This window comes from Aulonocara sp. 'chitande type north' Nkhata Bay, linkage group LG16, assembly GCF_057382095.1.
Source record: "Aulonocara sp. 'chitande type north' Nkhata Bay isolate Kocher_YH1m ecotype deep benthic linkage group LG16, A_spYH_male_GT1.1, whole genome shotgun sequence".
Lineage (NCBI taxonomy): Eukaryota > Metazoa > Chordata > Actinopteri > Cichliformes > Cichlidae > Aulonocara > Aulonocara sp. 'chitande type north' Nkhata Bay.
Genome location: NC_141359.1, coordinates 33,985,558 through 34,010,744, shown reverse-complemented (window position 1 = coordinate 34,010,744; position 25,187 = coordinate 33,985,558). Strand labels below are relative to the sequence as shown.

The window sequence follows — 25,187 nt, the reverse complement described above, 5'->3', positions numbered from 1 at the left end:
CCAGCAGGAAGGGATGTGGTGTTTTTGCTGGATGGATCTGATGCTACTAGAAGTGGATTCCCAGCTATGAGAGACTTTGTCCAAAAACAAGTAGACACACTCAGTGTGGATGATGGCAAAGACCGTGTGTCGGTTGTTCAGTACAGCAGCGATCCAGCCGTCCAGTTCTATCTGAACACGTACACCACAAAAAGAGAGGTCCTTGACAGTGTCAGAGGTTTGAGGCACAAAGGCGGACGACCCCTCAACACTGGAGCAGCTCTCCGGTACTTGAGGGATAACGTCTTCACGGCCTCTGCCGGAAGCAGGCGGCCATCAGGAGTTCCGCAGGTCCTAATATTGATCACTGGTGGAAGATCATTTGACAGTATTGATGAACCAGCCTCTGCTCTCAAACAGCTGGGTGTCTTGACCATTGCAATTGGAACCCGAGGCTCTGACCCCAGAGAACTTCAGACCATAACTGGCGAGCCCAGTTATGCTCTATCTGTGTCTGAACTTACTGACCTACCCAAAGTGCAACAGCAACTTGAGTCCTCTGTGGAAGCTGCAGTTTTTGAAGTCACCCCAGAATTACCAACCGTAATTGGTACGTTGTCAGACACATCCTGTTGCTTGCTCCAAAAGTTATTAATTTTAGCTACAGTGAGGAAAAGCAAATAAATGAATGTGATGTGTGTATAGGTTTTTTGTGCATTTCAAACCAGTTGGTAGCATGCTGTGGTCTTTCTAAAACAGAAGTAGGCCAGGCTAGTGTTGTTAAAATATTAGTGTGCCAGTGAAAGATAATCTCACAAGCTTTGTGAAAGGTTTTCATTTTTTTGTCCTACTGTCTTTTCTCAGCTTCACGTGACAGAAAAGATATTGTATTCCTTCTGGATGGTTCTGATGGCACAAGGAATGGCTTTCCTGCCATGCGTGATTTTGTAGAGAGAGTGGTGGAGAAAATCAATGTGGGAGAAAACAAAGACCATGTCTCTGTGGTCCAGTACAGCAGAGAACCAGAGGTCCATTTCTATCTGAACACATATACCACAAGGGAGGATGTGGTGGACTCGGTCAGAGGGCTTAGACACAGAGGAGGAAGACCCCTAAACACTGGGGCAGCTCTCCAATACGTCAGAGACAACGTCTTTACAAACTCCTCTGGAAGTAGACGCCTGCAGGGTGTCCCACAGATATTGATCTTACTAACTGGGGGAAGGTCTTTTGACAATGTAGATAGCCCAGCCTCAGCTCTCAAACAGCAGGGCATTTATGTGATTGGCATTGGAACTAGGACCTCAGATGCTAGAGAGCTGCAGAAACTATCATATGAGCCCAGTTATGCTCTGTCAGTGTCCGAGTTCACTGACCTTCCCAGTGTCCAAGAACAGCTCTCTTCTGTAATGAGCAAAGTGATAGTGAGGGCCACGCCCATGACACCAACAGTGACCGGTAAGAACGTGACTCCTTTGTAATCTCCACTATCATGGTAGGAAACAGTGTGAAAAGAAACCAAATGTGATTTGCTGTGTTCAGTTAGCTAGTGGATTGTGTTTTTTTTTTTTAAATAGTTGTGCTTGCGAAGAAAGAGTTCAATTTCAAGATGTTTCTCTTTAGCTGCAAAATATTTGATTGACCAAGTTAAACATATGGTAAATCTCATGTCTCTTAGTGGTCAGACAGCCAGCAGGAAGGGATGTGGTGTTTTTGCTGGATGGATCTGATGCTACTAGAAGTGGATTCCCAGCTATGAGAGACTTTGTCCAAAAACAAGTAGACACACTCAGTGTGGATGATGGCAAAGACCGTGTGTCGGTTGTTCAGTACAGCAGCGATCCAGCCGTCCAGTTCTATCTGAACACGTACACCACAAAAAGAGAGGTCCTTGACAGTGTCAGAGGTTTGAGGCACAAAGGCGGACGACCCCTCAACACTGGAGCAGCTCTCCGGTACTTGAGGGATAACGTCTTCACGGCCTCTGCCGGAAGCAGGCGGCCCTCAGGAGTTCCGCAGGTCCTAATATTGATCACTGGTGGAAGATCATTTGACAGTATTGATGAACCAGCCTCTGCTCTCAAACAGCTGGGTGTCTTGACCATTGCAATTGGAACCCGAGGCTCTGACCCCAGAGAACTTCAGACCATAACTGGCGAGCCCAGTCATGCTGTATCTGTGTCTGAGTTCACTGACCTTCCCAATGTTCAAGAACAGCTCTCTTCTGTAATGAGCACAGTGCCAATGAGGGTCACACCTTTGACCCCAACAGTAACTGGTAAGAACATGACCCATCTTCAAAGTCCAGTATCATTGTAGGAAACAGTGTGAAAAGAAATCATTTGGTTTTGCTGTGTTTAATCAGCCAGTGGATTGTTTTTCCTTTTTTTTTGTTCTGTTTTCGTTTTTGTTTTTTTTATAAAATAGTTGTGGTTGTAAAGAAAGAGTTCACTTTTACCATGGTGCTTTTTAGCTGCAAAATATTTGATTGACCAAGTTAAACATATGGTAAATCTCATGTCTCTTAGTGGTCAGACAGCCAGCAGGAAGGGATGTGGTGTTTTTGCTGGATGGATCTGATGCTACTAGAAGTGGATTCCCAGCTATGAGAGACTTTGTCCAAAAACAAGTAGACACACTCAGTGTGGATGATGGCAAAGACCGTGTGTCGGTTGTTCAGTACAGCAGCGATCCAGCTGTCCAGTTCTATCTGAACACGTACACCACAAAAAGAGAGGTCCTTGACAGTGTCAGAGGTTTGAGGCACAAAGGCGGACGACCCCTCAACACTGGAGCAGCTCTCCGGTACTTGAGGGATAACGTCTTCACGGCCTCTGCCGGAAGCAGGCGGCCATCAGGAGTTCCGCAGGTCCTAATATTGATCACTGGTGGAAGATCATTTGACAGTATTGATGAACCAGCCTCTGCTCTCAAACAGCTGGGTGTCTTGACCATTGCAATTGGAACCCGAGGCTCTGACCCCAGAGAACTTCAGACCATAACTGGCGAGCCCAGTTATGCTCTATCTGTGTCTGAACTTACTGACCTACCCAAAGTGCAACAGCAACTTGAGTCCTCTGTGGAAGCTGCAGTTTTTGAAGTCACCCCAGAATTACCAACCGTAATTGGTACGTTGTCAGACACATCCTGTTGCTTGCTCCAAAAGTTATTAATTTTAGCTACAGTGAGGAAAAGCAAATAAATGAATGTGATGTGTGTATAGGTTTTTTGTGCATTTCAAACCAGTTGGTAGCATGCTGTGGTCTTTCTAAAACAGAAGTAGGCCAGGCTAGTGTTGTTAAAATATTAGTGTGCCAGTGAAAGATAATCTCACAAGCTTTGTGAAAGGTTTTCATTTTTTTGTCCTACTGTCTTTTCTCAGCTTCACGTGACAGAAAAGATATTGTATTCCTTCTGGATGGTTCTGATGGCACAAGGAATGGCTTTCCTGCCATGCGTGATTTTGTAGAGAGAGTGGTGGAGAAAATCAATGTGGGAGAAAACAAAGACCATGTCTCTGTGGTCCAGTACAGCAGAGAACCAGAGGTCCATTTCTATCTGAACACATATACCACAAGGGAGGATGTGGTGGACTCGGTCAGAGGGCTTAGACACAGAGGAGGAAGACCCCTAAACACTGGGGCAGCTCTCCAATACGTCAGAGACAACGTCTTTACAAACTCCTCTGGAAGTAGACGCCTGCAGGGTGTCCCACAGATATTGATCTTACTAACTGGGGGAAGGTCTTTTGACAATGTAGATAGCCCAGCCTCAGCTCTCAAACAGCAGGGCATTTATGTGATTGGCATTGGAACTAGGACCTCAGATGCTAGAGAGCTGCAGAAACTATCATATGAGCCCAGTTATGCTCTGTCAGTGTCCGAGTTCACTGACCTTCCCAGTGTCCAAGAACAGCTCTCTTCTGTAATGAGCAAAGTGATAGTGAGGGCCACGCCCATGACACCAACAGTGACCGGTAAGAACGTGACTCCTTTGTAATCTCCACTATCATGGTAGGAAACAGTGTGAAAAGAAACCAAATGTGATTTGCTGTGTTCAGTTAGCTAGTGGATTGTGTTTTTTTTTTTAAATAGTTGTGCTTGCGAAGAAAGAGTTCAATTTCAAGATGTTTCTCTTTAGCTGCAAAATATTTGATTGACCAAGTTAAACATATGGTAAATCTCATGTCTCTTAGTGGTCAGACAGCCAGCAGGAAGGGATGTGGTGTTTTTGCTGGATGGATCTGATGCTACTAGAAGTGGATTCCCAGCTATGAGAGACTTTGTCCAAAAACAAGTAGACACACTCAGTGTGGATGATGGCAAAGACCGTGTGTCGGTTGTTCAGTACAGCAGCGATCCAGCCGTCCAGTTCTATCTGAACACGTACACCACAAAAAGAGAGGTCCTTGACAGTGTCAGAGGTTTGAGGCACAAAGGCGGACGACCCCTCAACACTGGAGCAGCTCTCCGGTACTTGAGGGATAACGTCTTCACGGCCTCTGCCGGAAGCAGGCGGCCCTCAGGAGTTCCGCAGGTCCTAATATTGATCACTGGTGGAAGATCATTTGACAGTATTGATGAACCAGCCTCTGCTCTCAAACAGCTGGGTGTCTTGACCATTGCAATTGGAACCCGAGGCTCTGACCCCAGAGAACTTCAGACCATAACTGGCGAGCCCAGTCATGCTGTATCTGTGTCTGAGTTCACTGACCTTCCCAATGTTCAAGAACAGCTCTCTTCTGTAATGAGCACAGTGCCAATGAGGGTCACACCTTTGACCCCAACAGTAACTGGTAAGAACATGACCCATCTTCAAAGTCCAGTATCATTGTAGGAAACAGTGTGAAAAGAAATCATTTGGTTTTGCTGTGTTTAATCAGCCAGTGGATTGTTTTTCCTTTTTTTTTGTTCTGTTTTCGTTTTTGTTTTTTTTATAAAATAGTTGTGGTTGTAAAGAAAGAGTTCACTTTTACCATGGTGCTTTTTAGCTGCAAAATATTTGATTGACCAAGTTAAACATATGGTAAATCTCATGTCTCTTAGTGGTCAGACAGCCAGCAGGAAGGGATGTGGTGTTTTTGCTGGATGGATCTGATGCTACTAGAAGTGGATTCCCAGCTATGAGAGACTTTGTCCAAAAACAAGTAGACACACTCAGTGTGGATGATGGCAAAGACCGTGTGTCGGTTGTTCAGTACAGCAGCGATCCAGCCGTCCAGTTCTATCTGAACACGTACACCACAAAAAGAGAGGTCCTTGACAGTGTCAGAGGTTTGAGGCACAAAGGCGGACGACCCCTCAACACTGGAGCAGCTCTCCGGTACTTGAGGGATAACGTCTTCACGGCCTCTGCCGGAAGCAGGCGGCCATCAGGAGTTCCGCAGGTCCTAATATTGATCACTGGTGGAAGATCATTTGACAGTATTGATGAACCAGCCTCTGCTCTCAAACAGCTGGGTGTCTTGACCATTGCAATTGGAACCCGAGGCTCTGACCCCAGAGAACTTCAGACCATAACTGGCGAGCCCAGTTATGCTCTATCTGTGTCTGAACTTACTGACCTACCCAAAGTGCAACAGCAACTTGAGTCCTCTGTGGAAGCTGCAGTTTTTGAAGTCACCCCAGAATTACCAACCGTAATTGGTACATTGTCAGACACATCCTGTTGCTTGCTCCAAAAGTTATTAATTTTAGCTACAGTGAGGAAAAGCAAATAAATGAATGTGATGTGTGTATAGGTTTTTTGTGCATTTCAAACCAGTTGGTAGCATGCTGTGGTCTTTCTAAAACAGAAGTAGGCCAGGCTAGTGTTGTTAAAATATTAGTGTGCCAGTGAAAGATAATCTCACAAGCTTTGTGAAAGGTTTTCATTTTTTTGTCCTACTGTCTTTTCTCAGCTTCACGTGACAGAAAAGATATTGTATTCCTTCTGGATGGTTCTGATGGCACAAGGAATGGCTTTCCTGCCATGCGTGATTTTGTAGAGAGAGTGGTGGAGAAAATCAATGTGGGAGAAAACAAAGACCATGTCTCTGTGGTCCAGTACAGCAGAGAACCAGAGGTCCATTTCTATCTGAACACATATACCACAAGGGAGGATGTGGTGGACTCGGTCAGAGGGCTTAGACACAGAGGAGGAAGACCCCTAAACACTGGGGCAGCTCTCCAATACGTCAGAGACAACGTCTTTACAAACTCCTCTGGAAGTAGACGCCTGCAGGGTGTCCCACAGATATTGATCTTACTAACTGGGGGAAGGTCTTTTGACAATGTAGATAGCCCAGCCTCAGCTCTCAAACAGCAGGGCATTTATGTGATTGGCATTGGAACTAGGACCTCAGATGCTAGAGAGCTGCAGAAACTATCATATGAGCCCAGTTATGCTCTGTCAGTGTCCGAGTTCACTGACCTTCCCAGTGTCCAAGAACAGCTCTCTTCTGTAATGAGCAAAGTGATAGTGAGGGCCACGCCCATGACACCAACAGTGACCGGTAAGAACGTGACTCCTTTGTAATCTCCAGTATCATGGTAGGAAACAGTGTGAAAAGAAACCAAATGTGATTTGCTGTGTTCAGTTAGCTAGTGGATTGTGTTTTTTTTTTTTAAATAGTTGTGCTTGCGAAGAAAGAGTTCAATTTCAAGATGTTTCTCTTTAGCTGCAAAATATTTGATTGACCAAGTTAAACATATGGTAAATCTCATGTCTCTTAGTGGTCAGACAGCCAGCAGGAAGGGATGTGGTGTTTTTGCTGGATGGATCTGATGCTACTAGAAGTGGATTCCCAGCTATGAGAGACTTTGTCCAAAAACAAGTAGACACACTCAGTGTGGATGATGGCAAAGACCGTGTGTCGGTTGTTCAGTACAGCAGCGATCCAGCCGTCCAGTTCTATCTGAACACGTACACCACAAAAAGAGAGGTCCTTGACAGTGTCAGAGGTTTGAGGCACAAAGGCGGACGACCCCTCAACACTGGAGCAGCTCTCCGGTACTTGAGGGATAACGTCTTCACGGCCTCTGCCGGAAGCAGGCGGCCCTCAGGAGTTCCGCAGGTCCTAATATTGATCACTGGTGGAAGATCATTTGACAGTATTGATGAACCAGCCTCTGCTCTCAAACAGCTGGGTGTCTTGACCATTGCAATTGGAACCCGAGGCTCTGACCCCAGAGAACTTCAGACCATAACTGGCGAGCCCAGTCATGCTGTATCTGTGTCTGAGTTCACTGACCTTCCCAATGTTCAAGAACAGCTCTCTTCTGTAATGAGCACAGTGCCAATGAGGGTCACACCTTTGACCCCAACAGTAACTGGTAAGAACATGACCCATCTTCAAAGTCCAGTATCATTGTAGGAAACAGTGTGAAAAGAAATCATTTGGTTTTGCTGTGTTTAATCAGCCAGTGGATTGTTTTTCCTTTTTTTTTGTTCTGTTTTCGTTTTTGTTTTTTTTATAAAATAGTTGTGGTTGTAAAGAAAGAGTTCACTTTTACCATGGTGCTTTTTAGCTGCAAAATATTTGATTGACCAAGTTAAACATATGGTAAATCTCATGTCTCTTAGTGGTCAGACAGCCAGCAGGAAGGGATGTGGTGTTTTTGCTGGATGGATCTGATGCTACTAGAAGTGGATTCCCAGCTATGAGAGACTTTGTCCAAAAACAAGTAGACACACTCAGTGTGGATGATGGCAAAGACCGTGTGTCGGTTGTTCAGTACAGCAGCGATCCAGCCGTCCAGTTCTATCTGAACACGTACACCACAAAAAGAGAGGTCCTTGACAGTGTCAGAGGTTTGAGGCACAAAGGCGGACGACCCCTCAACACTGGAGCAGCTCTCCGGTACTTGAGGGATAACGTCTTCACGGCCTCTGCCGGAAGCAGGCGGCCATCAGGAGTTCCGCAGGTCCTAATATTGATCACTGGTGGAAGATCATTTGACAGTATTGATGAACCAGCCTCTGCTCTCAAACAGCTGGGTGTCTTGACCATTGCAATTGGAACCCGAGGCTCTGACCCCAGAGAACTTCAGACCATAACTGGCGAGCCCAGTTATGCTCTATCTGTGTCTGAACTTACTGACCTACCCAAAGTGCAACAGCAACTTGAGTCCTCTGTGGAAGCTGCAGTTTTTGAAGTCACCCCAGAATTACCAACCGTAATTGGTACGTTGTCAGACACATCCTGTTGCTTGCTCCAAAAGTTATTAATTTTAGCTACAGTGAGGAAAAGCAAATAAATGAATGTGATGTGTGTATAGGTTTTTTGTGCATTTCAAACCAGTTGGTAGCATGCTGTGGTCTTTCTAAAACAGAAGTAGGCCAGGCTAGTGTTGTTAAAATATTAGTGTGCCAGTGAAAGATAATCTCACAAGCTTTGTGAAAGGTTTTCATTTTTTTGTCCTACTGTCTTTTCTCAGCTTCACGTGACAGAAAAGATATTGTATTCCTTCTGGATGGTTCTGATGGCACAAGGAATGGCTTTCCTGCCATGCGTGATTTTGTAGAGAGAGTGGTGGAGAAAATCAATGTGGGAGAAAACAAAGACCATGTCTCTGTGGTCCAGTACAGCAGAGAACCAGAGGTCCATTTCTATCTGAACACATATACCACAAGGGAGGATGTGGTGGACTCGGTCAGAGGGCTTAGACACAGAGGAGGAAGACCCCTAAACACTGGGGCAGCTCTCCAATACGTCAGAGACAACGTCTTTACAAACTCCTCTGGAAGTAGACGCCTGCAGGGTGTCCCACAGATATTGATCTTACTAACTGGGGGAAGGTCTTTTGACAATGTAGATAGCCCAGCCTCAGCTCTCAAACAGCAGGGCATTTATGTGATTGGCATTGGAACTAGGACCTCAGATGCTAGAGAGCTGCAGAAACTATCATATGAGCCCAGTTATGCTCTGTCAGTGTCCGAGTTCACTGACCTTCCCAGTGTCCAAGAACAGCTCTCTTCTGTAATGAGCAAAGTGATAGTGAGGGCCACGCCCATGACACCAACAGTGACCGGTAAGAACGTGACTCCTTTGTAATCTCCACTATCATGGTAGGAAACAGTGTGAAAAGAAACCAAATGTGATTTGCTGTGTTCAGTTAGCTAGTGGATTGTGTTTTTTTTTTTTAAATAGTTGTGCTTGCGAAGAAAGAGTTCAATTTCAAGATGTTTCTCTTTAGCTGCAAAATATTTGATTGACCAAGTTAAACATATGGTAAATCTCATGTCTCTTAGTGGTCAGACAGCCAGCAGGAAGGGATGTGGTGTTTTTGCTGGATGGATCTGATGCTACTAGAAGTGGATTCCCAGCTATGAGAGACTTTGTCCAAAAACAAGTAGACACACTCAGTGTGGATGATGGCAAAGACCGTGTGTCGGTTGTTCAGTACAGCAGCGATCCAGCCGTCCAGTTCTATCTGAACACGTACACCACAAAAAGAGAGGTCCTTGACAGTGTCAGAGGTTTGAGGCACAAAGGCGGACGACCCCTCAACACTGGAGCAGCTCTCCGGTACTTGAGGGATAACGTCTTCACGGCCTCTGCCGGAAGCAGGCGGCCCTCAGGAGTTCCGCAGGTCCTAATATTGATCACTGGTGGAAGATCATTTGACAGTATTGATGAACCAGCCTCTGCTCTCAAACAGCTGGGTGTCTTGACCATTGCAATTGGAACCCGAGGCTCTGACCCCAGAGAACTTCAGACCATAACTGGCGAGCCCAGTCATGCTGTATCTGTGTCTGAGTTCACTGACCTTCCCAATGTTCAAGAACAGCTCTCTTCTGTAATGAGCACAGTGCCAATGAGGGTCACACCTTTGACCCCAACAGTAACTGGTAAGAACATGACCCATCTTCAAAGTCCAGTATCATTGTAGGAAACAGTGTGAAAAGAAATCATTTGGTTTTGCTGTGTTTAATCAGCCAGTGGATTGTTTTTCCTTTTTTTTTGTTCTGTTTTCGTTTTTGTTTTTTTTATAAAATAGTTGTGGTTGTAAAGAAAGAGTTCACTTTTACCATGGTGCTTTTTAGCTGCAAAATATTTGATTGACCAAGTTAAACATATGGTAAATCTCATGTCTCTTAGTGGTCAGACAGCCAGCAGGAAGGGATGTGGTGTTTTTGCTGGATGGATCTGATGCTACTAGAAGTGGATTCCCAGCTATGAGAGACTTTGTCCAAAAACAAGTAGACACACTCAGTGTGGATGATGGCAAAGACCGTGTGTCGGTTGTTCAGTACAGCAGCGATCCAGCTGTCCAGTTCTATCTGAACACGTACACCACAAAAAGAGAGGTCCTTGACAGTGTCAGAGGTTTGAGGCACAAAGGCGGACGACCCCTCAACACTGGAGCAGCTCTCCGGTACTTGAGGGATAACGTCTTCACGGCCTCTGCCGGAAGCAGGCGGCCATCAGGAGTTCCGCAGGTCCTAATATTGATCACTGGTGGAAGATCATTTGACAGTATTGATGAACCAGCCTCTGCTCTCAAACAGCTGGGTGTCTTGACCATTGCAATTGGAACCCGAGGCTCTGACCCCAGAGAACTTCAGACCATAACTGGCGAGCCCAGTTATGCTCTATCTGTGTCTGAACTTACTGACCTACCCAAAGTGCAACAGCAACTTGAGTCCTCTGTGGAAGCTGCAGTTTTTGAAGTCACCCCAGAATTACCAACCGTAATTGGTACGTTGTCAGACACATCCTGTTGCTTGCTCCAAAAGTTATTAATTTTAGCTACAGTGAGGAAAAGCAAATAAATGAATGTGATGTGTGTATAGGTTTTTTGTGCATTTCAAACCAGTTGGTAGCATGCTGTGGTCTTTCTAAAACAGAAGTAGGCCAGGCTAGTGTTGTTAAAATATTAGTGTGCCAGTGAAAGATAATCTCACAAGCTTTGTGAAAGGTTTTCATTTTTTTGTCCTACTGTCTTTTCTCAGCTTCACGTGACAGAAAAGATATTGTATTCCTTCTGGATGGTTCTGATGGCACAAGGAATGGCTTTCCTGCCATGCGTGATTTTGTAGAGAGAGTGGTGGAGAAAATCAATGTGGGAGAAAACAAAGACCATGTCTCTGTGGTCCAGTACAGCAGAGAACCAGAGGTCCATTTCTATCTGAACACATATACCACAAGGGAGGATGTGGTGGACTCGGTCAGAGGGCTTAGACACAGAGGAGGAAGACCCCTAAACACTGGGGCAGCTCTCCAATACGTCAGAGACAACGTCTTTACAAACTCCTCTGGAAGTAGACGCCTGCAGGGTGTCCCACAGATATTGATCTTACTAACTGGGGGAAGGTCTTTTGACAATGTAGATAGCCCAGCCTCAGCTCTCAAACAGCAGGGCATTTATGTGATTGGCATTGGAACTAGGACCTCAGATGCTAGAGAGCTGCAGAAACTATCATATGAGCCCAGTTATGCTCTGTCAGTGTCCGAGTTCACTGACCTTCCCAGTGTCCAAGAACAGCTCTCTTCTGTAATGAGCAAAGTGATAGTGAGGGCCACGCCCATGACACCAACAGTGACCGGTAAGAACATGACTCCTTTGTAATCTCCAGTATCATGGTAGGAAACAGTGTGAAAAGAAACCAAATGTGATTTGCTGTGTTCAGTTAGCTAGTGGATTGTGTTTTTTTTTTTTAAATAGTTGTGCTTGCGAAGAAAGAGTTCAATTTCAAGATGTTTCTCTTTAGCTGCAAAATATTTGATTGACCAAGTTAAACATATGGTAAATCTCATGTCTCTTAGTGGTCAGACAGCCAGCAGGAAGGGATGTGGTGTTTTTGCTGGATGGATCTGATGCTACTAGAAGTGGATTCCCAGCTATGAGAGACTTTGTCCAAAAACAAGTAGACACACTCAGTGTGAATGATGGCAAAGACCGTGTGTCGGTTGTTCAGTACAGCAGCGATCCAGCCGTCCAGTTCTATCTGAACACGTACACCACAAAAAGAGAGGTCCTTGACAGTGTCAGAGGTTTGAGGCACAAAGGCGGACGACCCCTCAACACTGGAGCAGCTCTCCGGTACTTGAGGGATAACGTCTTCACGGCCTCTGCCGGAAGCAGGCGGCCCTCAGGAGTTCCGCAGGTCCTAATATTGATCACTGGTGGAAGATCATTTGACAGTATTGATGAACCAGCCTCTGCTCTCAAACAGCTGGGTGTCTTGACCATTGCAATTGGAACCCGAGGCTCTGACCCCAGAGAACTTCAGACCATAACTGGCGAGCCCAGTCATGCTGTATCTGTGTCTGAGTTCACTGACCTTCCCAATGTTCAAGAACAGCTCTCTTCTGTAATGAGCACAGTGCCAATGAGGGTCACACCTTTGACCCCAACAGTAACTGGTAAGAACATGACCCATCTTCAAAGTCCAGTATCATTGTAGGAAACAGTGTGAAAAGAAATCATTTGGTTTTGCTGTGTTTAATCAGCCAGTGGATTGTTTTTCCTTTTTTTTTGTTCTGTTTTCGTTTTTGTTTTTTTTATAAAATAGTTGTGGTTGTAAAGAAAGAGTTCACTTTTACCATGGTGCTTTTTAGCTGCAAAATATTTGATTGACCAAGTTAAACATATGGTAAATCTCATGTCTCTTAGTGGTCAGACAGCCAGCAGGAAGGGATGTGGTGTTTTTGCTGGATGGATCTGATGCTACTAGAAGTGGATTCCCAGCTATGAGAGACTTTGTCCAAAAACAAGTAGACACACTCAGTGTGGATGATGGCAAAGACCGTGTGTCGGTTGTTCAGTACAGCAGCGATCCAGCCGTCCAGTTCTATCTGAACACGTACACCACAAAAAGAGAGGTCCTTGACAGTGTCAGAGGTTTGAGGCACAAAGGCGGACGACCCCTCAACACTGGAGCAGCTCTCCGGTACTTGAGGGATAACGTCTTCACGGCCTCTGCCGGAAGCAGGCGGCCATCAGGAGTTCCGCAGGTCCTAATATTGATCACTGGTGGAAGATCATTTGACAGTATTGATGAACCAGCCTCTGCTCTCAAACAGCTGGGTGTCTTGACCATTGCAATTGGAACCCGAGGCTCTGACCCCAGAGAACTTCAGACCATAACTGGCGAGCCCAGTTATGCTCTATCTGTGTCTGAACTTACTGACCTACCCAAAGTGCAACAGCAACTTGAGTCCTCTGTGGAAGCTGCAGTTTTTGAAGTCACCCCAGAATTACCAACCGTAATTGGTACATTGTCAGACACATCCTGTTGCTTGCTCCAAAAGTTATTAATTTTAGCTACAGTGAGGAAAAGCAAATAAATGAATGTGATGTGTGTATAGGTTTTTTGTGCATTTCAAACCAGTTGGTAGCATGCTGTGGTCTTTCTAAAACAGAAGTAGGCCAGGCTAGTGTTGTTAAAATATTAGTGTGCCAGTGAAAGATAATCTCACAAGCTTTGTGAAAGGTTTTCATTTTTTTGTCCTACTGTCTTTTCTCAGCTTCACGTGACAGAAAAGATATTGTATTCCTTCTGGATGGTTCTGATGGCACAAGGAATGGCTTTCCTGCCATGCGTGATTTTGTAGAGAGAGTGGTGGAGAAAATCAATGTGGGAGAAAACAAAGACCATGTCTCTGTGGTCCAGTACAGCAGAGAACCAGAGGTCCATTTCTATCTGAACACATATACCACAAGGGAGGATGTGGTGGACTCGGTCAGAGGGCTTAGACACAGAGGAGGAAGACCCCTAAACACTGGGGCAGCTCTCCAATACGTCAGAGACAACGTCTTTACAAACTCCTCTGGAAGTAGACGCCTGCAGGGTGTCCCACAGATATTGATCTTACTAACTGGGGGAAGGTCTTTTGACAATGTAGATAGCCCAGCCTCAGCTCTCAAACAGCAGGGCATTTATGTGATTGGCATTGGAACTAGGACCTCAGATGCTAGAGAGCTGCAGAAACTATCATATGAGCCCAGTTATGCTCTGTCAGTGTCCGAGTTCACTGACCTTCCCAGTGTCCAAGAACAGCTCTCTTCTGTAATGAGCAAAGTGATAGTGAGGGCCACGCCCATGACACCAACAGTGACCGGTAAGAACGTGACTCCTTTGTAATCTCCAGTATCATGGTAGGAAACAGTGTGAAAAGAAACCAAATGTGATTTGCTGTGTTCAGTTAGCTAGTGGATTGTGTGTTTTTTTTTTTTTAAATAGTTGTGCTTGCGAAGAAAGAGTTCAATTTCAAGATGTTTCTCTTTAGCTGCAAAATATTTGATTGACCAAGTTAAACATATGGTAAATCTCATGTCTCTTAGTGGTCAGACAGCCAGCAGGAAGGGATGTGGTGTTTTTGCTGGATGGATCTGATGCTACTAGAAGTGGATTCCCAGCTATGAGAGACTTTGTCCAAAAACAAGTAGACACACTCAGTGTGGATGATGGCAAAGACCGTGTGTCGGTTGTTCAGTACAGCAGCGATCCAGCCGTCCAGTTCTATCTGAACACGTACACCACAAAAAGAGAGGTCCTTGACAGTGTCAGAGGTTTGAGGCACAAAGGCGGACGACCCCTCAACACTGGAGCAGCTCTCCGGTACTTGAGGGATAACGTCTTCACGGCCTCTGCCGGAAGCAGGCGGCCCTCAGGAGTTCCGCAGGTCCTAATATTGATCACTGGTGGAAGATCATTTGACAGTATTGATGAACCAGCCTCTGCTCTCAAACAGCTGGGTGTCTTGACCATTGCAATTGGAACCCGAGGCTCTGACCCCAGAGAACTTCAGACCATAACTGGCGAGCCCAGTCATGCTGTATCTGTGTCTGAGTTCACTGACCTTCCCAATGTTCAAGAACAGCTCTCTTCTGTAATGAGCACAGTGCCAATGAGGGTCACACCTTTGACCCCAACAGTAACTGGTAAGAACATGACCCATCTTCAAAGTCCAGTATCATTGTAGGAAACAGTGTGAAAAGAAATCATTTGGTTTTGCTGTGTTTAATCAGCCAGTGGATTGTTTTTCCTTTTTTTTTGTTCTGTTTTCGTTTTTGTTTTTTTTATAAAATAGTTGTGGTTGTAAAGAAAGAGTTCACTTTTACCATGGTGCTTTTTAGCTGCAAAATATTTGATTGACCAAGTTAAACATATGGTAAATCTCATGTCTCTTAGTGGTCAGACAGCCAGCAGGAAGGGATGTGGTGTTTTTGCTGGATGGATCTGATGCTACTAGAAGTGGATTCCCAGCTATGAGAGACTTTGTCCAAAAACAAGTAGACACACTCAGTGTGGATGATGGCAAAGACCGTGTGTCGGTTGTTCAGTACAGCAGCGATCCAGCCGTCCAGTTCTATCTGAACACGTACACCACAAAAAGAGAGGTCCTTGACAGTGTCAGAGGTTTGAGGCACAAAGGCGGACGACCCCTCAACACTGGAGCAGCTCTCCGGTACTTGAGGGATAACGTCTTCACGGCCTCTGCCGGAAGCAGGCGGCCATCAGGAGTTCCGCAGGTCCTAATATTGATCACTGGTGGAAGATCATTTGACAGTATTGATGAACCAGCCTCTGCTCTCAAACAGCTGGGTGTCTTGACCATTGCAATTGGAACCCGAGGCTCTGACCCCAGAGAACTTCAGACCATAACTGGCGAGCCCAGTTATGCTCTATCTGTGTCTGAACTTACTGACCTACCCAAAGTGCAACAGCAACTTGAGTCCTCTGTGGAAGCTGCAGTTTTTGAAGTCACCCCAGAATTACCAACCGTAATTGGTACGTTGTCAGACACATCCTGTTGCTTGCTCCAAAAGTTATTAATTTTAGCTACAGTGAGGAAAAGCAAATAAATGAATGTGATGTGTGTATAGGTTTTTTGTGCATTTCAAACCAGTTGGTAGCATGCTGTGGTCTTTCTAAAACAGAAGTAGGCCAGGCTAGTGTTGTTAAAATATTAGTGTGCCAGTGAAAGATAATCTCACAAGCTTTGTGAAAGGTTTTCATTTTTTTGTCCTACTGTCTTTTCTCAGCTTCACGTGACAGAAAAGATATTGTATTCCTTCTGGATGGTTCTGATGGCACAAGGAATGGCTTTCCTGCCATGCGTGATTTTGTAGAGAGAGTGGTGGAGAAAATCAATGTGGGAGAAAACAAAGACCATGTCTCTGTGGTCCAGTACAGCAGAGAACCAGAGGTCCATTTCTATCTGAACACATATACCACAAGGGAGGATGTGGTGGACTCGGTCAGAGGGCTTAGACACAGAGGAGGAAGACCCCTAAACACTGGGGCAGCTCTCCAATACGTCAGAGACAACGTCTTTACAAACTCCTCTGGAAGTAGACGCCTGCAGGGTGTCCCACAGATATTGATCTTACTAACTGGGGGAAGGTCTTTTGACAATGTAGATAGCCCAGCCTCAGCTCTCAAACAGCAGGGCATTTATGTGATTGGCATTGGAACTAGGACCTCAGATGCTAGAGAGCTGCAGAAACTATCATATGAGCCCAGTTATGCTCTGTCAGTGTCCGAGTTCACTGACCTTCCCAGTGTCCAAGAACAGCTCTCTTCTGTAATGAGCAAAGTGATAGTGAGGGCCACGCCCATGACACCAACAGTGACCGGTAAGAACGTGACTCCTTTGTAATCTCCAGTATCATGGTAGGAAACAGTGTGAAAAGAAACCAAATGTGATTTGCTGTGTTCAGTTAGCTAGTGGATTGTGTGTTTTTTTTTTTTTAAATAGTTGTGCTTGCGAAGAAAGAGTTCAATTTCAAGATGTTTCTCTTTAGCTGCAAAATATTTGATTGACCAAGTTAAACATATGGTAAATCTCATGTCTCTTAGTGGTCAGACAGCCAGCAGGAAGGGATGTGGTGTTTTTGCTGGATGGATCTGATGCTACTAGAAGTGGATTCCCAGCTATGAGAGACTTTGTCCAAAAACAAGTAGACACACTCAGTGTGGATGATGGCAAAGACCGTGTGTCGGTTGTTCAGTACAGCAGCGATCCAGCCGTCCAGTTCTATCTGAACACGTACACCACAAAAAGAGAGGTCCTTGACAGTGTCAGAGGTTTGAGGCACAAAGGCGGACGACCCCTCAACACTGGAGCAGCTCTCCGGTACTTGAGGGATAACGTCTTCACGGCCTCTGCCGGAAGCAGGCGGCCCTCAGGAGTTCCGCAGGTCCTAATATTGATCACTGGTGGAAGATCATTTGACAGTATTGATGAACCAGCCTCTGCTCTCAAACAGCTGGGTGTCTTGACCATTGCAATTGGAACCCGAGGCTCTGACCCCAGAGAACTTCAGACCATAACTGGCGAGCCCAGTCATGCTGTATCTGTGTCTGAGTTCACTGACCTTCCCAATGTTCAAGAACAGCTCTCTTCTGTAATGAGCACAGTGCCAATGAGGGTCACACCTTTGACCCCAACAGTAACTGGTAAGAACATGACCCATCTTCAAAGTCCAGTATCATTGTAGGAAACAGTGTGAAAAGAAATCATTTGGTTTTGCTGTGTTTAATCAGCCAGTGGATTGTTTTTCCTTTTTTTTTGTTCTGTTTTCGTTTTTGTTTTTTTTATAAAATAGTTGTGGTTGTAAAGAAAGAGTTCACTTTTACCATGGTGCTTTTTAGCTGCAAAATATTTGATTGACCAAGTTAAACATATGGTAAATCTCATGTCTCTTAGTGGTCAGACAGCCAGCAGGAAGGGATGTGGTGTTTTTGCTGGATGGATCTGATGCTACTAGAAGTGGATTCCCAGCTATGAGAGACTTTGTCCAAAAACAAGTAGACACACTCAGTGTGGATGATGGCAAAGACCGTGTGTCGGTTGTTCAGTACAGCAGCGATCCAGCCGTCCAGTTCTATCTGAACACGTACACCACAAAAAGAGAGGTCCTTGACAGTGTCAGAGGTTTGAGGCACAAAGGCGGACGACCCCTCAACACTGGAGCAGCTCTCCGGTACTTGAGGGATAACGTCTTCACGGCCTCTGCCGGAAGCAGGCGGCCATCAGGAGTTCCGCAGGTCCTAATATTGATCACTGGTGGAAGATCATTTGACAGTATTGATGAACCAGCCTCTGCTCTCAAACAGCTGGGTGTCTTGACCATTGCAATTGGAACCCGAGGCTCTGACCCCAGAGAACTTCAGACCATAACTGGCGAGCCCAGTTATGCTCTATCTGTGTCTGAACTTACTGACCTACCCAAAGTGCAACAGCAACTTGAGTCCTCTGTGGAAGCTGCAGTTTTTGAAGTCACCCCAGAATTACCAACCGTAATTGGTACGTTGTCAGACACATCCTGTTGCTTGCTCCAAAAGTTATTAATTTTAGCTACAGTGAGGAAAAGCAAATAAATGAATGTGATGTGTGTATAGGTTTTTTGTGCATTTCAAACCAGTTGGTAGCATGCTGTGGTCTTTCTAAAACAGAAGTAGGCCAGGCTAGTGTTGTTAAAATATTAGTGTGCCAGTGAAAGATAATCTCACAAGCTTTGTGAAAGGTTTTCATTTTTTTGTCCTACTGTCTTTTCTCAGCTTCACGTGACAGAAAAGATATTGTATTCCTTCTGGATGGTTCTGATGGCACAAGGAATGGCTTTCCTGCCATGCGTGATTTTGTAGAGAGAGTGGTGGAGAAAATCAGTGTGGGAGAAAACAAAGACCATGTCTCTGTGGTCCAGTACAGCAGAGAACCAGAGGTCCATTTCTATCTGAACACATATACCACAAGGGAGGATGTGGTGGACTCGGTCAGAGGGCTTAGACACAGAGGAGGAAGACCCCTAAACACTGGGGCAGCTCTCCAATACGTCAGAGACAACGTCTTTACAAACTCCTCTGGAAGTAGACGCCTGCAGGGTGTCCCACAGATATTGATCTTACTAACTGGGGGAAGGTCTTTTGACAATGTAGATAGCCCAGCCTCAGCTCTCAAACAGCAGGGCATTTATGTGATTGGCATTGGAACTAGGACCTCAGATGCTAGAGAGCTGCAGAAACTATCATATGAGCCCAGTTATGCTCTGTCAGTGTCCGAGTTCACTGACCTTCCCAGTGTCCAAGAACAGCTCTCTTCTGTAATGAGCAAAGTGATAGTGAGGGCCACGCCCATGACACCAACAGTGACCGGTAAGAACATGACTCCTTTGTAATCTCCAGTATCATGGTAGGAAACAGTGTGAAAAGAAACCAAATGTGATTTGCTGTGTTCAGTTAGCTAGTGGATTGTGTTTTTTTTTTTAAATAGTTGTGCTTGCGAAGAAAGAGTTCAATTTCAAGATGTTTCTCTTTAGCTGCAAAATATTTGATTGACCAAGTTAAACATATGGTAAATCTCATGTCTCTTAGTGGTCAGACAGCCAGCAGGAAGGGATGTGGTGTTTTTGCTGGATGGATCTGATGCTACTAGAAGTGGATTCCCAGCTATGAGAGACTTTGTCCAAAAACAAGTAGACACACTCAGTGTGGATGATGGCAAAGACCGTGTGTCGGTTGTTCAGTACAGCAGCGATCCAGCCGTCCAGTTCTATCTGAACACGTACACCACAAAAAGAGAGGTCCTTGACAGTGTCAGAGGTTTGAGGCACAAAGGCGGACGACCCCTCAACACTGGAGCAGCTCTCCGGTACTTGAGGGATAACATCTTCACGGCCTCTGCCGGAAGCAGGCGGCCCTCAGGAGTTCCGCAGGTCCTAATATTGATCACTGGTGGAAGATCATTTGACAGTATTGATGAACCAGCCTCTGCTCTCAAACAGCTGGGTGTCTTGACCATTGCAATTGGAACCCGAGGCTCTGACCCCAGAGAACTTCAGACCATAACTGGCGAGCCCAGTCATGCTGTATCTGTGTCTGAGTTCACTGACCTTCCCAATGTTCAAGAACAGCTCTCTTCTGTAATGAGCACAGTGCCAATGAGGGTCACACCTTTGACCCCAACAGTAACTGGTAAGAACATGACCCATCTTCAAAGTCCAGTATCATTGTAGGAAACAGTGTGAAAAGAAATCATTTGGTTTTGCTGTGTTTAATCAGCCAGTGGATTGTTTTTCCTTTTTTTTTGTTCTGTTTTCGTTTTTGTTTTTTTTATAAAATAGTTGTGGTTGTAAAGAAAGAGTTCACTTTTACCATGGTGCTTTTTAGCTGCAAAATATTTGATTGACCAAGTTAAACATATGGTAAATCTCATGTCTCTTAGTGGTTAGACAGCCAGCAGGAAGGGATGTGGTGTTTTTGCTGGATGGATCTGATGCTACTAGAAGTGGATTCCCAGCTATGAGAGACTTTGTCCAAAAACAAGTAGACACACTCAGTGTGGATGATGGCAAAGACCGTGTGTCGGTTGTTCAGTACAGCAGCGATCCAGCCGTCCAGTTCTATCTGAACACGTACACCACAAAAAGAGAGGTCCTTGACAGTGTCAGAGGTTTGAGGCACAAAGGCGGACGACCCCTCAACACTGGAGCAGCTCTCCGGTACTTGAGGGATAACGTCTTCACGGCCTCTGCCGGAAGCAGGCGGCCATCAGGAGTTCCGCAGGTCCTAATATTGATCACTGGTGGAAGATCATTTGACAGTATTGATGAACCAGCCTCTGCTCTCAAACAGCTGGGTGTCTTGACCATTGCAATTGGAACCCGAGGCTCTGACCCCAGAGAACTTCAGACCATAACTGGCGAGCCCAGTTATGCTCTATCTGTGTCTGAACTTACTGACCTACCCAAAGTGCAACAGCAACTTGAGTCCTCTGTGGAAGCTGCAGTTTTTGAAGTCACCCCAGAATTACCAACCGTAATTGGTACGTTGTCAGACACATCCTGTTGCTTGCTCCAAAAGTTATTAATTTTAGCTACAGTGAGGAAAAGCAAATAAATGAATGTGATGTGTGTATAGGTTTTTTGTGCATTTCAAACCAGTTGGTAGCATGCTGTGGTCTTTCTAAAACAGAAGTAGGCCAGGCTAGTGTTGTTAAAATATTAGTGTGCCAGTGAAAGATAATCTCACAAGCTTTGTGAAAGGTTTTCATTTTTTTGTCCTACTGTCTTTTCTCAGCTTCACGTGACAGAAAAGATATTGTATTCCTTCTGGATGGTTCTGATGGCACAAGGAATGGCTTTCCTGCCATGCGTGATTTTGTAGAGAGAGTGGTGGAGAAAATCAGTGTGGGAGAAAACAAAGACCATGTCTCTGTGGTCCAGTACAGCAGAGAACCAGAGGTCCATTTCTATCTGAACACATATACCACAAGGGAGGATGTGGTGGACTCGGTCAGAGGGCTTAGACACAGAGGAGGAAGACCCCTAAACACTGGGGCAGCTCTCCAATACGTCAGAGACAACGTCTTTACAAACTCCTCTGGAAGTAGACGCCTGCAGGGTGTCCCACAGATATTGATCTTACTAACTGGGGGAAGGTCTTTTGACAATGTAGATAGCCCAGCCTCAGCTCTCAAACAGCAGGGCATTTATGTGATTGGCATTGGAACTAGGACCTCAGATGCTAGAGAGCTGCAGAAACTATCATATGAGCCCAGTTATGCTCTGTCAGTGTCCGAGTTCACTGACCTTCCCAGTGTCCAAGAACAGCTCTCTTCTGTAATGAGCAAAGTGATAGTGAGGGCCACGCCCATGACACCAACAGTGACCGGTAAGAACATGACTCCTTTGTAATCTCCAGTATCATGGTAGGAAACAGTGTGAAAAGAAACCAAATGTGATTTGCTGTGTTCAGTTAGCTAGTGGATTGTGTTTTTTTTTTTAAATAGTTGTGCTTGCGAAGAAAGAGTTCAATTTCAAGATGTTTCTCTTTAGCTGCAAAATATTTGATTGACCAAGTTAAACATATGGTAAATCTCATGTCTCTTAGTGGTCAGACAGCCAGCAGGAAGGGATGTGGTGTTTTTGCTGGATGGATCTGATGCTACTAGAAGTGGATTCCCAGCTATGAGAGACTTTGTCCAAAAACAAGTAGACACACTCAGTGTGGATGATGGCAAAGACCGTGTGTCGGTTGTTCAGTACAGCAGCGATCCAGCCGTCCAGTTCTATCTGAACACGTACACCACAAAAAGAGAGGTCCTTGACAGTGTCAGAGGTTTGAGGCACAAAGGCGGACGACCCCTCAACACTGGAGCAGCTCTCCGGTACTTGAGGGATAACGTCTTCACGGCCTCTGCCGGAAGCAGGCGGCCCTCAGGAGTTCCGCAGGTCCTAATATTGATCACTGGTGGAAGATCATTTGACAGTATTGATGAACCAGCCTCTGCTCTCAAACAGCTGGGTGTCTTGACCATTGCAATTGGAACCCGAGGCTCTGACCCCAGAGAACTTCAGACCATAACTGGCGAGCCCAGTCATGCTGTATCTGTGTCTGAGTTCACTGACCTTCCCAATGTTCAAGAACAGCTCTCTTCTGTAATGAGCACAGTGCCAATGAGGGTCACACCTTTGACCCCAACAGTAACTGGTAAGAACATGACCCATCTTCAAAGTCCAGTATCATTGTAGGAAACAGTGTGAAAAGAAATCATTTGGTTTTGCTGTGTTTAATCAGCCAGTGGATTGTTTTTCCTTTTTTTTTGTTCTGTTTTCGTTTTTGTTTTTTTTATAAAATAGTTGTGGTTGTAAAGAAAGAGTTCACTTTTACCATGGTGCTTTTTAGCTGCAAAATATTTGATTGACCAAGTTAAACATATGGTAAATCTCATGTCTCTTAGTGGTCAGACAGCCAGCAGGAAGGGATGTGGTGTTTTTGCTGGATGGATCTGATGCTACTAGAAGTGGATTCCCAGCTATGAGAGACTTTGTCCAAAAACAAGTAGACACACTCAGTGTGGATGATGGCAAAGACCGTGTGTCGGTTGTTCAGTACAGCAGCGATCCAGCCGTCCAGTTCTATCTGAACACGTACACCACAAAAAGAGAGGTCCTTGACAGTGTCAGAGGTTTGAGGCACAAAGGCGGACGACCCCTCAACACTGGAGCAGCTCTCCGGTACTTGAGGGATAACGTCTTCACGGCCTCTGCCGGAAGCAGGCGGCCATCAGGAGTTCCGCAGGTCCTAATATTGATCACTGGTGGAAGATCATTTGACAGTATTGATGAACCAGCCTCTGCTCTCAAACAGCTGGGTGTCTTGACCATTGCAATTGGAACCCGAGGCTCTGACCCCAGAGAACTTCAGACCATAACTGGCGAGCCCAGTTATGCTCTATCTGTGTCTGAACTTACTGACCTACCCAAAGTGCAACAGCAACTTGAGTCCTCTGTGGAAGCTGCAGTTTTTGAAGTCACCCCAGAATTACCAACCGTAATTGGTACGTTGTCAGACACATCCTGTTGCTTGCTCCAAAAGTTATTAATTTTAGCTACAGTGAGGAAAAGCAAATAAATGAATGTGATGTGTGTATAGGTTTTTTGTGCATTTCAAACCAGTTGGTAGCATGCTGTGGTCTTTCTAAAACAGAAGTAGGCCAGGCTAGTGTTGTTAAAATATTAGTGTGCCAGTGAAAGATAATCTCACAAGCTTTGTGAAAGGTTTTCATTTTTTTGTCCTACTGTCTTTTCTCAGCTTCACGTGACAGAAAAGATATTGTATTCCTTCTGGATGGTTCTGATGGCACAAGGAATGGCTTTCCTGCCATGCGTGATTTTGTAGAGAGAGTGGTGGAGAAAATCAGTGTGGGAGAAAACAAAGACCATGTCTCTGTGGTCCAGTACAGCAGAGAACCAGAGGTCCATTTCTATCTGAACACATATACCACAAGGGAGGATGTGGTGGACTCGGTCAGAGGGCTTAGACACAGAGGAGGAAGACCCCTAAACACTGGGGCAGCTCTCCAATACGTCAGAGACAACGTCTTTACAAACTCCTCTGGAAGTAGACGCCTGCAGGGTGTCCCACAGATATTGATCTTACTAACTGGGGGAAGGTCTTTTGACAATGTAGATAGCCCAGCCTCAGCTCTCAAACAGCAGGGCATTTATGTGATTGGCATTGGAACTAGGACCTCAGATGCTAGAGAGCTGCAGAAACTATCATATGAGCCCAGTTATGCTCTGTCAGTGTCCGAGTTCACTGACCTTCCCAGTGTCCAAGAACAGCTCTCTTCTGTAATGAGCAAAGTGATAGTGAGGGCCACGCCCATGACACCAACAGTGACCGGTAAGAACATGACTCCTTTGTAATCTCCAGTATCATGGTAGGAAACAGTGTGAAAAGAAACCAAATGTGATTTGCTGTGTTCAGTTAGCTAGTGGATTGTGTTTTTTTTTTTAAATAGTTGTGCTTGCGAAGAAAGAGTTCAATTTCAAGATGTTTCTCTTTAGCTGCAAAATATTTGATTGACCAAGTTAAACATATGGTAAATCTCATGTCTCTTAGTGGTCAGACAGCCAGCAGGAAGGGATGTGGTGTTTTTGCTGGATGGATCTGATGCTACTAGAAGTGGATTCCCAGCTATGAGAGACTTTGTCCAAAAACAAGTAGACACACTCAGTGTGGATGATGGCAAAGACCGTGTGTCGGTTGTTCAGTACAGCAGCGATCCAGCCGTCCAGTTCTATCTGAACACGTACACCACAAAAAGAGAGGTCCTTGACAGTGTCAGAGGTTTGAGGCACAAAGGCGGACGACCCCTCAACACTGGAGCAGCTCTCCGGTACTTGAGGGATAACGTCTTCACGGCCTCTGCCGGAAGCAGGCGGCCCTCAGGAGTTCCGCAGGTCCTAATATTGATCACTGGTGGAAGATCATTTGACAGTATTGATGAACCAGCCTCTGCTCTCAAACAGCTGGGTGTCTTGACCATTGCAATTGGAACCCGAGGCTCTGACCCCAGAGAACTTCAGACCATAACTGGCGAGCCCAGTCATGCTGTATCTGTGTCTGAGTTCACTGACCTTCCCAATGTTCAAGAACAGCTCTCTTCTGTAATGAGCACAGTGTCAATGAGGGTCACACCTTTGACCCCAACAGTAACTGGTAAGAACATGACCCATCTTCAAAGTCCAGTATCATTGTAGGAAACAGTGTGAAAAGAAATCATTTGGTTTTGCTGTGTTTAATCAGCCAGTGGATTGTTTTTCCTTTTTTTTTGTTCTGTTTTCGTTTTTGTTTTTTTTATAAAATAGTTGTGGTTGTAAAGAAAGAGTTCACTTTTACCATGGTGCTTTTTAGCTGCAAAATATTTGATTGACCAAGTTAAACATATGGTAAATCTCATGTCTCTTAGTGGTCAGACAGCCAGC

General features: G+C 45.3%; 15 protein-coding genes across 15 annotated transcripts; all 15 read left to right on the top strand.

Moving 5' to 3' along the window:
* Positions 1-66: 66 nt before the first annotated feature.
* LOC147311926 (collagen alpha-3(VI) chain-like) lies at positions 67-1,460 on the top strand. Its single transcript, XM_086267936.1, has 2 exons — positions 67-589; positions 844-1,460. Exons 1-2 carry the CDS (start codon positions 67-69, stop codon positions 1,458-1,460), a joined length of 1,140 nt encoding a protein of 379 aa, XP_086124062.1.
* A 274-nt stretch (positions 1,461-1,734) lies between these two features.
* LOC147311925 (collagen alpha-3(VI) chain-like) lies at positions 1,735-3,227 on the top strand. Its single transcript, XM_086267913.1, has 2 exons — positions 1,735-2,257; positions 2,508-3,227. The coding sequence occupies exons 1-2, from the start codon at positions 1,735-1,737 to the stop codon at positions 3,179-3,181; spliced, it is 1,197 nt and encodes a 398-aa protein (XP_086124039.1). The 3' UTR covers positions 3,182-3,227.
* A 69-nt stretch (positions 3,228-3,296) lies between these two features.
* LOC147311924 (collagen alpha-3(VI) chain-like) lies at positions 3,297-4,977 on the top strand. Its single transcript, XM_086267925.1, has 2 exons — positions 3,297-3,955; positions 4,175-4,977. Exons 1-2 carry the CDS (start codon positions 3,433-3,435, stop codon positions 4,813-4,815), a joined length of 1,164 nt encoding a protein of 387 aa, XP_086124051.1. The 5' UTR covers positions 3,297-3,432; the 3' UTR covers positions 4,816-4,977.
* Positions 4,978-5,101: 124 nt separating this feature from the next.
* LOC147311923 (collagen alpha-3(VI) chain-like) lies at positions 5,102-6,495 on the top strand. Its single transcript, XM_086267934.1, has 2 exons — positions 5,102-5,624; positions 5,879-6,495. The coding sequence occupies exons 1-2, from the start codon at positions 5,102-5,104 to the stop codon at positions 6,493-6,495; spliced, it is 1,140 nt and encodes a 379-aa protein (XP_086124060.1).
* Positions 6,496-6,769: 274 nt separating this feature from the next.
* Positions 6,770-8,262, top strand: LOC147311922 (collagen alpha-3(VI) chain-like). Its single transcript, XM_086267912.1, has 2 exons — positions 6,770-7,292; positions 7,543-8,262. Exons 1-2 carry the CDS (start codon positions 6,770-6,772, stop codon positions 8,214-8,216), a joined length of 1,197 nt encoding a protein of 398 aa, XP_086124038.1. The 3' UTR covers positions 8,217-8,262.
* Positions 8,263-8,331: 69 nt separating this feature from the next.
* Positions 8,332-10,013, top strand: LOC147311921 (collagen alpha-3(VI) chain-like). Its single transcript, XM_086267924.1, has 2 exons — positions 8,332-8,990; positions 9,211-10,013. The coding sequence occupies exons 1-2, from the start codon at positions 8,468-8,470 to the stop codon at positions 9,849-9,851; spliced, it is 1,164 nt and encodes a 387-aa protein (XP_086124050.1). The 5' UTR covers positions 8,332-8,467; the 3' UTR covers positions 9,852-10,013.
* Positions 10,014-10,137: 124 nt separating this feature from the next.
* On the top strand, positions 10,138-11,531 carry LOC147311920 (collagen alpha-3(VI) chain-like). The gene is made up of 2 exons (XM_086267942.1): positions 10,138-10,660; positions 10,915-11,531. Exons 1-2 carry the CDS (start codon positions 10,138-10,140, stop codon positions 11,529-11,531), a joined length of 1,140 nt encoding a protein of 379 aa, XP_086124068.1.
* Positions 11,532-11,805: 274 nt separating this feature from the next.
* LOC147311919 (collagen alpha-3(VI) chain-like) lies at positions 11,806-13,442 on the top strand. Its single transcript, XM_086265676.1, has 3 exons — positions 11,806-12,328; positions 12,579-13,185; positions 13,433-13,442. The coding sequence occupies exons 1-3, from the start codon at positions 11,806-11,808 to the stop codon at positions 13,440-13,442; spliced, it is 1,140 nt and encodes a 379-aa protein (XP_086121802.1).
* On the top strand, positions 13,261-15,052 carry LOC147311918 (collagen alpha-3(VI) chain-like). The gene is made up of 2 exons (XM_086267923.1): positions 13,261-14,026; positions 14,250-15,052. The coding sequence occupies exons 1-2, from the start codon at positions 13,504-13,506 to the stop codon at positions 14,888-14,890; spliced, it is 1,164 nt and encodes a 387-aa protein (XP_086124049.1). The 5' UTR covers positions 13,261-13,503; the 3' UTR covers positions 14,891-15,052.
* A 124-nt stretch (positions 15,053-15,176) lies between these two features.
* On the top strand, positions 15,177-16,570 carry LOC147311917 (collagen alpha-3(VI) chain-like). Its single transcript, XM_086267932.1, has 2 exons — positions 15,177-15,699; positions 15,954-16,570. The coding sequence occupies exons 1-2, from the start codon at positions 15,177-15,179 to the stop codon at positions 16,568-16,570; spliced, it is 1,140 nt and encodes a 379-aa protein (XP_086124058.1).
* A 277-nt stretch (positions 16,571-16,847) lies between these two features.
* On the top strand, positions 16,848-18,340 carry LOC147311916 (collagen alpha-3(VI) chain-like). The gene is made up of 2 exons (XM_086267920.1): positions 16,848-17,370; positions 17,621-18,340. The coding sequence occupies exons 1-2, from the start codon at positions 16,848-16,850 to the stop codon at positions 18,292-18,294; spliced, it is 1,197 nt and encodes a 398-aa protein (XP_086124046.1). The 3' UTR covers positions 18,295-18,340.
* Positions 18,341-18,410: 70 nt separating this feature from the next.
* Positions 18,411-20,090, top strand: LOC147311915 (collagen alpha-3(VI) chain-like). Its single transcript, XM_086267921.1, has 2 exons — positions 18,411-19,068; positions 19,288-20,090. The coding sequence occupies exons 1-2, from the start codon at positions 18,546-18,548 to the stop codon at positions 19,926-19,928; spliced, it is 1,164 nt and encodes a 387-aa protein (XP_086124047.1). The 5' UTR covers positions 18,411-18,545; the 3' UTR covers positions 19,929-20,090.
* Positions 20,091-20,214: 124 nt separating this feature from the next.
* On the top strand, positions 20,215-21,608 carry LOC147311914 (collagen alpha-3(VI) chain-like). Its single transcript, XM_086267933.1, has 2 exons — positions 20,215-20,737; positions 20,992-21,608. Exons 1-2 carry the CDS (start codon positions 20,215-20,217, stop codon positions 21,606-21,608), a joined length of 1,140 nt encoding a protein of 379 aa, XP_086124059.1.
* A 273-nt stretch (positions 21,609-21,881) lies between these two features.
* On the top strand, positions 21,882-23,374 carry LOC147311913 (collagen alpha-3(VI) chain-like). Its single transcript, XM_086267919.1, has 2 exons — positions 21,882-22,404; positions 22,655-23,374. Exons 1-2 carry the CDS (start codon positions 21,882-21,884, stop codon positions 23,326-23,328), a joined length of 1,197 nt encoding a protein of 398 aa, XP_086124045.1. The 3' UTR covers positions 23,329-23,374.
* A 70-nt stretch (positions 23,375-23,444) lies between these two features.
* Positions 23,445-25,124, top strand: LOC147311912 (collagen alpha-3(VI) chain-like). Its single transcript, XM_086267922.1, has 2 exons — positions 23,445-24,102; positions 24,322-25,124. Exons 1-2 carry the CDS (start codon positions 23,580-23,582, stop codon positions 24,960-24,962), a joined length of 1,164 nt encoding a protein of 387 aa, XP_086124048.1. The 5' UTR covers positions 23,445-23,579; the 3' UTR covers positions 24,963-25,124.
* Positions 25,125-25,187: the final 63 nt, after the last annotated feature.